Raw genomic sequence first — 12,548 nt, forward strand, 5'->3', positions numbered from 1 at the left:
ACTACTTGGATAGCCATGAGATGTCCAACCCGAGAGAGGGCATCTGCAGCTACATTGTCTTTGCCTTTTCTATAGACCACCCTGAACTGAAGTCCCATTAATCTTGTCATTGCTTTACGTTGTAGTTCAGACTGCAGATTTTGCTCAGTCAGGTAAGATAGGCTTTTATGGTCAGTACGTATGATGAATTCTTGTCTTTGGAGGTAAGGTCTCCATTTCTCAATTGCCATAATCAAGGCAAGAAACTCCTTCTCATAAATGGACAGGTGTTGGTGTGTGGGGCCAAGAGCTTTACTCAGAAATGCTATGGGTTTATCCTCTTGCATCAAAACTGCACCCACCCTAGTAGTACAAGCATCAGTCTCCACAATGAAGGGGATAGAGAAGTTAGGGAGGGCTAGTACTGGGGTGTGAGACATAGCCTGCTTCAATGCTTCAAAGGCTGCAGTTGCTTCAGAGCTCCATTGAAACTGCTTTTTCTTGAGCAAGTTGGTTAATGGCTTAGCTATAATGCCATAATGATGGACAAAACGTCTGTAATACCCAGTCAGCCCTAAAAATCCCCTTAACTCAGTAACATTAGAAGGAGTAGGCCAGTTAAGCATAGCTGCTGTTTTAGATGGATCAGTAGAAACCCCCTCTTGAGAAATGATGTGGCCAAGATAATCAATATGAGGCTGAGCAAAAGAACACTTGCTGGTCTTCAGATAGAACTGATGGTGGCGTAATTGAGTCAGCACTTGTCGAAGATGACACAAATGATCAGCCAAGGAGGAGCTATAAACGAGGATATCATCAAGGAAGACCAAAACAAACTTGCGCAGAAAAGGTTGTAACACTTCATTCATGATACACTGAAATATTGCAGGTGCGTTGGTAAGACCAAAAGGCATTACTCTGAACTGAAAATGGCCATGATGTGTTTTGAAAGCTGTCTTATGTTCATCTACAGGCAGCATGCGTATCTGATGGTAACCAGAGGTCATATCCAACTTAGTAAAGAACTTGGAGCCAAATAGTTCATCTAGAATTTCTTCAATGATAGGCAATGGAAATCTGTTTTTGATAGTTAAGTCATTCAACTTTCTATAATCCACACAAAATCTCCAGCTTCCATCTTTCTTCTGGACTAATAAGACTGGGGATGCAAAAGGGCTAGTACTATGGCTGATTAATCCAGCAGTAAGCAATTCTTTGATTTGCCTCTCAATCTCATCCTTATGGAGTGGAGAGTATCTGTAGGGTCTAGAATTTACTGGAATAGCACCAGGAAACAAAGGTATAGAATGATCATAGGTTCTCTGAGGTGGAAGTTTATCAGGTTTGGCAAACACATCAGCAAATTCTTCTAATAGAGTAGCAATTTCAGGTGCTGGAGTAGAGGAGGAGGGTGGATCACCCATCTGAATGACTGCTAAGGCCCAAACATCATTACCCTGTTGCCATTTGACAAAACTTTCAGCTGAAATTGCAGATAGTGTCATTGGTGCTGGTATAGTACCTTGAAGTTTGATGGGGTGGCCCTGATTAGAGAATTCCAGTACATGATTAACCCAATCACAAGTCATGGGACTATTCTGTTGCAGCCAATCATAGCCTAAAATTGCATCATATGCTCCTAAATCCAACACTTGCATTCTTGTACAAAGAGTATGGCCCTGGCACCACCATTCCAGTGATGGAACTGTCTTGTCAGTATACAAAATTTGACCATTAGCCAATTTGACTGCCTTGGGTGGTGATGGAACAGTGTGTAGTCCAACCAAATCAACAAAAGAAGTATTAATGAAACTGTGAGAGCTGCCACTATCAATGAGAATGAGCATCACTTTGTTGTGGACCAGTGCTCGAAGAGTAAGCACCTCTCCATGAGCAGTTCCTGCAAGTGCATTCAGAGACAATTGCTCAAACTCCTCCTGCAAGGAATCCTCCACTGCTAGCTGGGTCAACACGTCTTCAGTCAATGTCTGGTCCAAATTATTGATCATCAAGGCATGAACCTGAGGCTGAGGTCGTTTAGTACAAGATGCAGCATGAGCTTTATCATATTTATCACCACAATACATGCAAAGACCATTAGATTTGCGATAATCACGCAACTGTCATTCTCTCCAGAGTGGGCTGACAGAAGAAGATGTCGAGCGAGTATCAGACTTAGTAGCAGACAGAGAAGACTTCGAGGAAGTGGGAAATTTGGACTGTCTGAATCTCTTGTCCTCCCATAATTGGTGCTGGATTTTGGCCAACATAACAGCTTTCTTGATGGTTTTAGGAACTTGAGACTGAACTCCAGCACGCAAGTCAGACTTCAACCCTTTGATGAACTGGGTCACAAAGAAAATCTCATCTAAACCTGTGTTATGCATAGACACTTGATACTGCAAATCAGTGAATGCAGCAACATAATCATCCAGAGAACCATCCTGTTCTAATGCAATGAGATCGGTGATAGAATCACGATAAGCATAAGACCCAAACTGATCTTCCACAGCAGCCATGAATTCCGACCAAGTCTCCAAACCATGTTTCAGTTTATACACTTGCAACCACTTGGCAGCGTTGTCATCCATGTTCATGGATGCAGATGTAACCCACATAGACTCCGGTATGTTAAAGATGTGAAAATAATCAAGACATTTATCCTTCCAGATTCTAGGATTTTCACCAGTAAATTGTGGAAAAGCCATTTTAGGAACAGAATGACGAGGTAATGCAGATGAATCACGACCAGATCCATGGTAACCCGAGGAAGAGTGGGGAAAAGGCGGCTCACCAGAACCAGATGCATTCATGGATGACTGAAACGGAGGACGAGTTGGACCAGAATCGGTGGTAGGGAATCGCTGGGTGAGACGCGAAACAGTCTGACCTGTAGTCTCCAACTGCTTGGCCAGGGTAATCTGATCCCGCAACACCTGATCCATGATTTGAGCACTCAAGTCGATCTGCGCAGACATCTGGGATTGGACCCGCTCGATGTTGCCGACTCGAGAGAACAACAAGTCGATGCTCTCCGTCATCTGATCCCAGTGAGAATCCTCGCGCTGAGAGAAGGACTCCATCGCATCGAGGATGAATTGGGTCTGCGCGGAGGGCTTTGGAGGCGCCGTGGTGGAATTCGTCGAAAAACTTGTCCGCGGAAGGAAGATGCGGTGAATCCAGACGAAGAACACCACCACACAAAAATCCCGAATCCCCAACTAACCCTAAGCGGCGCTCGTAACTGGATCTGTGGCCGACGGCGCTGGAGCAGCTAACCGTCGCGTGGCGGTGGCCGTCGCCGACTGGGAGTCGGTGGACGGGGCGAGGACGCCGGAACCGGAGTGATTCACGGCGGAGCGAGTCGCAGTCGCCGTGGCGGCGGACCGGACTGGGGGATAAGGCGACGAATCAAACGGAATCGCGCCGGGATAGCCTGAATCTGATACCACTGTAACCCCCGTTGCCAACGATCGAACGAGGCGTGAGAAATTCACAGCAAGAACAGATCTCGGAAACGGAACGAGGACAGCTTCCTCTTCCGAGAGTTCATTTCGTATTTTGAGTTCTTAGTCTCGAGTTCGTCTCGTACAAGGCTTATAGCTGCACTCCTCCATGGCTCAAGGCCCACATGATAGTGTGATATCACAAACTGAAAACGTAACTCTCTAAGCCTAATGTGCTGGCGCTTTCTTCATGTCGATGGCGCATCCTGGGCTATGACACGGGCCTGCGCGGCCCTCGCCGACCACGGCAAGCAGAGCGCCCTGCCAACGCTCCAGAGCTCGCTGCCGGCCATGCAGTCGTTGGAGGCCAGGTGATCGGCTCCCCTTTCTTTGCACGCATTTGGGGTTGGTTCCTGTCGGATGCAATCACAACTGCGCAGGGCGACTATCATGGGTTGCTTGTGGCCATGGATGCCCCGTCCTCCCTCTCCTCCCTTCCCTTCATCTTCCTCACCAGGCAAGGTAAGATTCACCTATGTGTTTTAGCTCCCTTTACCCTTTGGGTGGACAGAAGATTGACCCAGTATGCAGTAGTCCGATTTGGGCGAGGAACAACTCTATGAGAACACAGGGTAGCAGCCTAGCAAGCCAGTCGGTCAATGCTTGCATCCTGCAGTGTAGCCACGGAAGGGGTCCTCACCACTGAACAGCAACATTCAGGTATGCATACAATTCAAAGTTCTAATACATATTTTTGCAACTTTTTGTTACTGCATTTAGACATCAGATTTATGTATTTTAGCTACTCACTGTATATCCATACATTTGCAACAAAGAGGAAAGAAAAAGAAAATTTTTGTTCTTTAGCTTATACGGTCCTTCAATATTCCAAAGAATCTCAATTTCTCTTTCCGCTTTATTTTGTATACCAGCTGGGTTCTTCATCTTTATTGCTTAGTAGATTAGAATGACAAAGACTCTAGAATCAAGTTATTTGCACCGTTTATATCAGAAGTGTGCTATCCCTTGCAGCATAATTAAATCCAATTGCTTTGCATCGATCACAGCAAAACAAGATGCCTAGGCGATAGATAAATGATCCTTGCAGGAATATTGGTTCAGAGTCTACACAAAAACAGCAGGCATGATACTAATAGTGTGGACTTTACCAAGTTACATGTAAGTGACTGTTTAAAATTCTAAGCTGGCTACCCTTTTACTCTTTTGACAATTACATGTCAAATAGTTTTAAATCACTGAAACCTTTAAAATAGATTTATCATAGTTTGAAATTGATGTGCAGCACATGCCTCACCAGGGTTTGCTCTTGGTAGAAGGTTCCAGTTCTGTGTCCCAGTAGGTTTCCTATCTACTCATCAAGCATTTATTTTTCTTCAGTTAAGTTTTGCGAAAAAAAGCTTCAGGCAAGGTACAAAATTTGTTTCAGACTTAATGAAAAATATAAAACCAGATTAAGTATGCTTTTGATTTCCGTATCTATACTACACTTTTTCATTTGGAAAATTTTTGCTTCGCCAATACCTACTGTGCATGTAGTTCTGCAGTAACAGAAATTGAAAACACATTTCAGGAACTCATCTGCTGTCTTTATCATTTATGTAGGCTATTCAGGAGAGAAGCAGGGTTGAGGAGATTCGAGTGCTGTTCAAGTTTAGCTGCTACTTGGGCGCTATAGAATGTCAATGGATTGAACCAGTTAATTATTTTTCTTTCTCCTTTCCATGTACAGTTAGAAAAGCTACCTACAGACCATGCAGTCCTGATGTGCACTACCTTCTGGGATGATTATTTCTTTTCCCATGAGGCTATGAACAGCTGCAGGCTCTCTTAGTTTACTACATTATAAAATATATATGCCTGCCCATGTTAAACTACCACCTGTGTCTATCGGTTTTTAGGGTATCCAAAACAATGTACTGTGTCATTTTTTTTTGCCAGTATGTACTGTGTCATATATGGCGTGATGTGTATTACCATGGATAGACACTGATCTACAGGATACTTCATCCAGCCAAGATCCATGTAAACAAAATAAATGCCTATAGAATTGGTATTCACCGTCCATTATTTCTTACCAAATGCTAATTATCCGCATTTATTTACAAAAACGAAAACCATATCTCTTGGAAGATCCAAATATGGTTGCAGAAATTTTTGAGTAGAACTCCAATTGTGAACCGATACTAGAGATGATTATTACACTATAGATACAGATAGATTGAATGACTCATCATGTTTTTTTAGCCTTACATTAACCCAGTTCATATATAATCTATTCCACCTATTCAAGCTAAATTTATACATTTGTTAATTTGCAGATTCTAATCGCGAACCCGGAGAATGGAAGTGCAAATGCTAGGTAACTACTCAAACACAATGGCTCTGTTCTCAAATGTATAAAATCATAATAATAAGTTTATTTTGTTTCCATTCATACAGTTCCAAACTTACACAACTATATTTTCCTTCAATTATATCGACCAGCATGCCTAAAACTTGGAAGTTATTCGATAATTCACCTTTTTCCCTCACTGCCCATCATTAGCTGATTCCTCCTAAAATTTAAAAAAGAATATGCGCGCAGGGCAAACACAATCAAAGAAATACGAAAAAATTTATTCGTTTAATCATAGCAATCATCCTCGCCACATTTGCAGCCCCTTATATGGTGCCCATTTTCAAAATGCTTCATCAGCTATATTGAAACCTACCTCTCTCCCATACCAATACACCCTCAGCTATTCCATGGTCATAGCTCTACCAGCCAATACCATTTGGAAAGAAAATGGAACAGCTTTTGTGTAATATCTTATACAGATTATTAGGCACCCTTATCTCACCAACAACAGTATGAACCATTGTATTTTGGTTATGTGTCCCGAGGTTAGGAGGTTCCTTTAGTTTCAGAGCCCCAAAACTCTTTTCTACTGCACCTATTAATGACATATGTACTGTATTGTGCTGAAGTCATTTACACAGCTTGGGATGCTACCAAAAATTTTCTAAATTCAAATGCTGCCAAACAACTTCTACATGAAAAAACATACCTCTTTCAGTTCAATTCAACGAATGATATCCTTCCAGCCTTCATTGCCAAAAAAAAAGGAAAATCATGTCACTTCCTAGAGCACTAATAAATATAACCTTATTACAGGTAATATCACACTCTGTTACCTATTTCAGAAGCACAACTGAACTGATATCTTATATTTTAAAATTTAAATGGCCTGCAGGAGACCATGTGCAACAAATGCTTTATGAAAGCAACTGGAGACTCCAGGAACTTTATAATCCAATTTCTCAGTTACCAAAAAAAATATTTTAGTGTAGCTACTAGGGGGAAAAACATAGTTGTTAGCTTTATTATCATTGTAAACAAATCTACCTATGTATTTAGATTCGTACTAGAAGACTAAATGATACTTCTCTGTAGATCACATGTGGCATTATATATATATATGATTTCTATATTTACTCATGTTGAGAAAAAGAAAAAAAAGGAGCGCCAAAGCCTACAGGTAACAAGAGCTGCCATAGACCCAAAGGACTTTATGATCGAATGTATCAGGACCAAAAAAAATGTTTAGCTGTAGAATCTCCCTACTGATATGTACTTCTGCATTTAAATTTCAATGCAAATCATAGATGTCAGCTTTAATATCATTATGTGCAAATGTACTTCTTCGTTTAGATTCCTATAGTATAAATAAATAGTATCTGTGCTGCTTAAATGTTTTATTACAAACATATAAATTTAAGATTTACTTATATAAAAAAAATTAAGCCAAAGGCGCGCCAAGGCCCGCGCAAAGTACCCCCCGATCCCAAAGGCCGCTTGTTCTGCCTGCCGCCCCGTCCCCTGATCCCGGGCTTCAGATCAGAATCGCCCGCCGCGCCGTGAATTCTCCACCCGGATCTGAGAATCTTTCCCTGATGCGTTCCGAGTAGCACCGGATTTCTTGTCGACCCTGCCGGCGAGCCTCCTGAACTCGACGGAAATCGAGCTGTTTTCCGTTAAAGATTCCCACGGACAACGCGGCTCCGGCGTTCCCCTGGCAGGTGGGCCACCACGCCGGCGGCGGCCCCGCGCGGCAGTGGGGGGTTGGAGTGCTTGACTGCTAGTACTACTATTAGCACTGCAGGGGCAGTGCATCTGATCCCCGTCTCGTCACTCGTGGCCTCCACCCATCTCGGCAGTCGGCACTCTCTCTCTCTCTCTCTCTCTCTCTCTCTCTCTCTCTCTCTCTCTCTCTCTCTTCCCCACCCCCTGCATCCTTCTTTGTTGGTTCCGATCGCCGCTCTCCCCGACTGAAGCGGCGGCCGGCGCTCCAAGGCACGAGCTGACGGGTTGTGGATCTTGCCGCGAGCGGCAGCGGCGCTCCGGTCCACCCAGGTACGCGTGGCGGATAAGCGAGACCGCGAGAGATGCTGTCGCCAGCCTCTTCGTTGGATTCGATTATTTATTATCTTTTCAGTTCCTGCAAGAGTGTGATAATAATTTCCCCGTTAGGCTGCCCACCCAGAATGCAATTGCTTTACAAATCCCCATGCCAATTTCATGAAGAAAGGATACACCTTGTAAACAGGCCGCAATTTTTTTTTGTTCAGTTGTTTCCTGCCGAGAGTTTTCCAACAGTTTCTGGGTGTTGGTTCTCGGAAGCGGTTTGGTGTTGTCACAGTCCGTCGGTCCGATCTTGCTGTTCCTCAAGGAGTCAATCGGCTGGGTGCTTTATTTTTTCCCTTAATTGGTAGCTGTCTACAGGTGGCATTGATAATTCAGTAAGATGGGATCTGTTAGGAATATCTTATGCGTTTATTCAGTCCAAGTGATCCATTTTTCTTGTTTCTGTAATACCAAGTTTGTTGCATTTGGACCAAACAAAAGATGATTGGCTATATTTATATAAAAAAATAACTTATCTTGTTTAGGAGCACCCGCCGGGTGGTGGGCTCTGGGTTTAAGGAAAAGCACCTGTAGACTGTAGTGTTGTCATCGCCCACGGTTTGGTGCTGTCAGCGCCCATCATTTCGTTTATGGTGTGTATTTTAATTTTTGTCAGTACACTTTCCCCTTTTTCTATAGAAAATAGAAAAAAGAAAGAAAGGATGCATCTTATTGAGCAATTCGACATGTCATTCACGCTGATAATTGTGGAGGGTGGTTGGCCAAAGTGTCCTAGTTTATCTCATTTATGGTCCCCTGGGGGGTTAGGCTAGTTCTTTTCCTGTGCAGGTGTACCTCGGTTCTGGTTTTTCAGCTGTCCTTTTTCTGATCGCTGAGAAACTATGCAATTATTGCTTTTCTTATATGAAGGGGTTTGAACTGTTCTGATTATACCTCTGGGGACCGTGTCCTAAGTCCTACCTGGAAGTAAATGGCACTTCCCTAATTTTGTTGGGTCCTTTGATTCAGATATCTTTGTCATGTTACATCTGCATTAGTCCTTCCTAGTTACTAATATTCGTATTTGTCATGTTAATGTGGTATTTTGGGTGGTTGCATTCTTCGCTATTTGGTTTATTTTGGTGAGTCACCTATTTTTTGTTGTTTAGATGCCTTTTGGAGTTCATTGAAAGAGTTGTACTTTGGTTTTATTGTTGACTATTAGAAACTGGCTCTAGTCATGTTGATACTTTTTTGGAGATTTGCAGTGTAAGAATCGCTGAGGAACTTGAACTGAATTTTGTTGATGCAGGACTTCGTGAATACGTCAAGTTCTTGACCGGACCATATTAATTCCTGGTATGTCATTGTTCTGTCCTGTTTACCTTTTTCTAATGACCATAGAGCTCTTTCCTTATGAATATGATCTTCTAATCTACAGCTCGTAAGGATGGGAGTTTACCTCAGTACTCCAAAAACTGATAAGCTATCTGAAAACGGAGAAAATGATAGACTTAAATTTGGTCTTTCATCTATGCAAGGATGGCGAGCAAGCATGGAAGATGCTGTGAGTTTCCTAATCCTAGGCTATCATCATCTTTTAGCATTTTATTTGCATGGCGGATGTAGTTTATCCTCCAAACTATTGTATGCAATCACTGAAGGCTGGTAGAAAAACATGTTAGAATACTAACTTTTGGAGGTAGAATGAGTGACCCTTTATGGGCTACAGTTAATGCGGACATGTGTTCAGTTTGATCCCCTGAAAGAGATTAAAGAGAATCAAAGAACCAAGCCATCATTTCTTATGGGCTGGAGCCTGGAGGCATAGCTCCCCTCTTTTATCAATTGTTTATTGATATTACTTTGATTTTAATTAGTTCAGTACCTCAGTGTCATAATACATGTATATTGCCAACTTTTCAAAGGTGTGGTTGCATTTTCATTGATCATGCTAGTTCTAAAATCATTCCTTAATACAATGTTTAAAATTCTATGCAACCGTGCAGCACTCGGCGTTGCTGGATCTTGATAGCAAGACAGCATTCTTTGGTGTTTTTGATGGTCATGGAGGTAAGCATACCCACAAAGATCAATGCTTTTCATGCTTCCTCATTGTACTCACCAGGGATGCCACTGTCTAGTATTTGTAGGGATCAATATTATCTCGTTAACATTGCAGAACCTGATATGGGTCACTTTCTCAGGAAGAGTGGTTGCCAAATTCTGTGCGAAATATCTTCACAGTCAAGTTCTCAAACAGGGTGATGCCTATTCAACTGGTGACCTAGGCAGTGCCGTGCATAGAGCTTTCTTTAGGTATATGGTGAACCAGATCCCACATGAGATGAAAGCTTCAACATTTGTTAGCATTACTGTCAGCATGATGATGATAATTTCTAATCATGTGGTTGTGCTACTTCAGAATGGATGAAATGATGCGAGGGCAGAGAGGTTGGCGTGAACTATCCGCACTTGGAGATAAGATAAACAAGTTTAGTGGCATGATAGAAGGGTTGATTTGGTCCCCAAGAGGCAGTGATTCGAATAATCAACAAGATGATTGGGCATCCGAAGAGGTATATATGCAACTTGCTACAATCACTTTCACTTTTCTGAACAGATGTACCGCTTATTTACTTTCTCATTGAGATGTACATTATATCTGTTTCAGTTTTTTAATTACTAAATTCTGTTATTTGTGAATTGCAAAAATATCTGAACTTTATGTTGGAGAGAGAAACCTATGCAAAGACCCCCAAATATGAACTGTGTTGTCAATAATTATATACTATGACCTAATAATGAAATTTTAAATTCAGTCTTCTGATATTCTGAAGCCCATGTGTTGTGATTGTTCATGTTTTTTTTTGTTGAGTTGTGAATAAGGTTGACAGAATATCTCACGAGTTATTCTTTATCAGGGACCTCACTCTGATTTTACTGGGCCGACATGTGGGAGTACAGCATGTGTAGCACTAATAAGAAATAACCAACTTATTGTGGCGAATGCTGGTGATTCACGGTGTGTTATTTCAAGGGCTGGGCAGGTATGCTACTCTTGCACTTTCATTGGCTAGCAAAGAAGATATCCTTGACAGCCTGAGTTTATGTCTCTGTGTCTCATCTATGACAGGCATACAATCTTTCACGGGACCACAAACCTGAGCTTGCAGCTGAGAGAGAAAGAATAATGAAGGCAGGGGGTTTCATCCATATGGGACGAGTAAATGGGAGTTTAAACTTGTCAAGAGCAATTGGTGAGCATTCTTTCTCTCTTTTTTTTTTAAAAAAAACAAAATATATATTGCACCTTGCTTTGTGCCTTAAGTTTGCGAGTACCTCTTTACAGGTGATGTGGAGTTTAAACAGAACAAATTTCTGCCTCCTGAGAAGCAAATTGTGACAGCAAATCCTGACATTAACGTTGTAAGCTCTCTAAATCTGATTCGTCTTTGAAGTTGTACAGAAAGATAGTATCTGCTATGGAACTGTTAAGCTTGTGGTTACCTTCCCTTAGAAGTTCATCTAATCTTGTCCGTGGCTAGGTGGAGCTCTGCGATGAAGACGACTTTGTTGTTGTCGCATGTGATGGCATTTGGTAAGTCTAATTTCCTTCAATATTTCGTACCTTAAACTCTGTGCTATCCCTACTTTTATCAAGTGCTTGGCTTTAGCATATCATTCAGCTTCTTAGAGAACTAACTACTTTGTTTGATGAATAGGGATTGCATGTCAAGCCAACAGCTGGTAAATTTCATCCACGAGCATATAAACAAGGTGAGTGCCATTCCAGATGGGCGGCTGAACTGAACTTTTGGTAAGGTTATAGTGCCAAGCAATGACAGACTATTGGTATTGCTAAAAAACGCAGGAGAGCAGCCTATCTGCTGTGTGTGAAAAAGTACTCGACAGATGCCTGGCTCCATCAACAATCACCGGCGAGGGGTGCGATAACATGACCATGATCCTGGTGCAGTTCAAAAAACCAATTAATCAGAACAAAATGTCCGATGTGGCTGAGCAATCTACCAGCAGCGCAGATGAAACTGAGATTCAGTGAGTACATGACTTGTTTGTCTCCCTGATTTCACCACCAATCTTTCTTGTAGCTTCGTTACGCATTAACCAGAATGCTTCGGACCAGTGTTGCAGAGGAGTAAATTCGAGCTTGACACTCGCAAAGGCGCAACCATCTGGATTGAGAAGAGCAGGAAAGGCAAAGAAATGTGTAGTGTACATATCCCAACTATGTGTTGCACGCGTGCACTTCCTGCCTGAAAGGACCTCAGATCGTGGTGTTGGTTGCTGCGATGGTGGATCTCCAGGGCATGCATGTTCGCGATCCTCCATTCGTCATCAAGCAGGTCGCAGCTTTCGGTCATTGTCCTGGCTCCAAACTGCGGCGAAGTCGGTGTATTCTGTGGTTTAAGATTCCAAGTGTGCTGCTGCAAACAAGTTTGGTTCCGTGCCTGCCTCACTATGCTGCGCTTTCTTTCTGAATGATATGCGTTGAATCTGAATCCAGACCCGGATCCAGGGCTGTGTGTGTTGTTTGTTGTATTGGCACCTGATGGTTAGGATGAACCCTGACCTTAGCGTATTTCGGGTACAGTCAGTGCCCACTGTGAAGTCAGTGTGCTGATGTAGTGAAGTGGGTTTTTTGGTTATGACTTATGAGGATTCAAATTGTTGCCTTAGCCTTTGCCTTCTCTGTC

The 12,548-nt window shown here is 42.5% G+C and overlaps 1 protein-coding gene across 4 annotated transcripts; it reads left to right on the forward strand.

The window, feature by feature from the left end:
• The first annotated feature begins 3,703 nt into the window (after window positions 1-3,703).
• Window positions 3,704-12,544, forward strand: LOC120654846 (probable protein phosphatase 2C 11). 4 transcript variants are annotated; one of them, XM_039932522.1, is made up of 16 exons: window positions 3,704-4,145; window positions 4,493-4,854; window positions 5,049-5,141; window positions 5,765-5,805; window positions 9,143-9,189; window positions 9,272-9,397; window positions 9,840-9,903; window positions 10,038-10,149; window positions 10,256-10,409; window positions 10,755-10,880; window positions 10,967-11,090; window positions 11,183-11,259; window positions 11,379-11,431; window positions 11,556-11,610; window positions 11,705-11,889; window positions 11,963-12,544. In XM_039932522.1, exons 6-16 carry the CDS (start codon window positions 9,281-9,283, stop codon window positions 11,991-11,993), a joined length of 1,098 nt encoding a protein of 365 aa, XP_039788456.1. In that variant the 5' UTR covers window positions 3,704-4,145; window positions 4,493-4,854; window positions 5,049-5,141; window positions 5,765-5,805; window positions 9,143-9,189; window positions 9,272-9,280; the 3' UTR covers window positions 11,994-12,544. The 4 variants fall into 4 exon arrangements, with proteins under 4 accessions (XP_039788456.1, XP_039788455.1, XP_039788457.1 ...); XM_039932521.1 differs by lacking the exons at window positions 3,704-4,145; window positions 4,493-4,854; window positions 5,049-5,141; window positions 5,765-5,805 and adding an exon at window positions 7,614-7,839; XM_039932523.1 differs by lacking the exons at window positions 3,704-4,145; window positions 4,493-4,854; window positions 5,049-5,141; window positions 5,765-5,805 and adding an exon at window positions 7,614-7,839 and having other exon boundaries at window positions 11,978-12,544.
• The last annotated feature ends 4 nt before the right edge of the window (window positions 12,545-12,548 follow it).

Source organism: Panicum virgatum, chromosome 1N (assembly GCF_016808335.1).
Source record: "Panicum virgatum strain AP13 chromosome 1N, P.virgatum_v5, whole genome shotgun sequence".
Lineage (NCBI taxonomy): Eukaryota > Viridiplantae > Streptophyta > Magnoliopsida > Poales > Poaceae > Panicum > Panicum virgatum.

Excerpts from the sequence above, each read along its gene's own strand:
- LOC120654846 (XM_039932522.1), top strand. The coding sequence starts at position 9,281 with ATGGGAGTTTACCTCAGTACTCCAAAAACTGATAAGCTATCTGAAAAC. Across the intron at positions 10,150-10,255 it reads GTGCATAGAGCTTTCTTTAG|AATGGATGAAATGATGCGAG; the intron begins GTATATGGTGAA and ends GTGCTACTTCAG. Across the intron at positions 11,890-11,962 it reads GCAGATGAAACTGAGATTCA|AATGCTTCGGACCAGTGTTG; the intron begins GTGAGTACATGA and ends CGCATTAACCAG.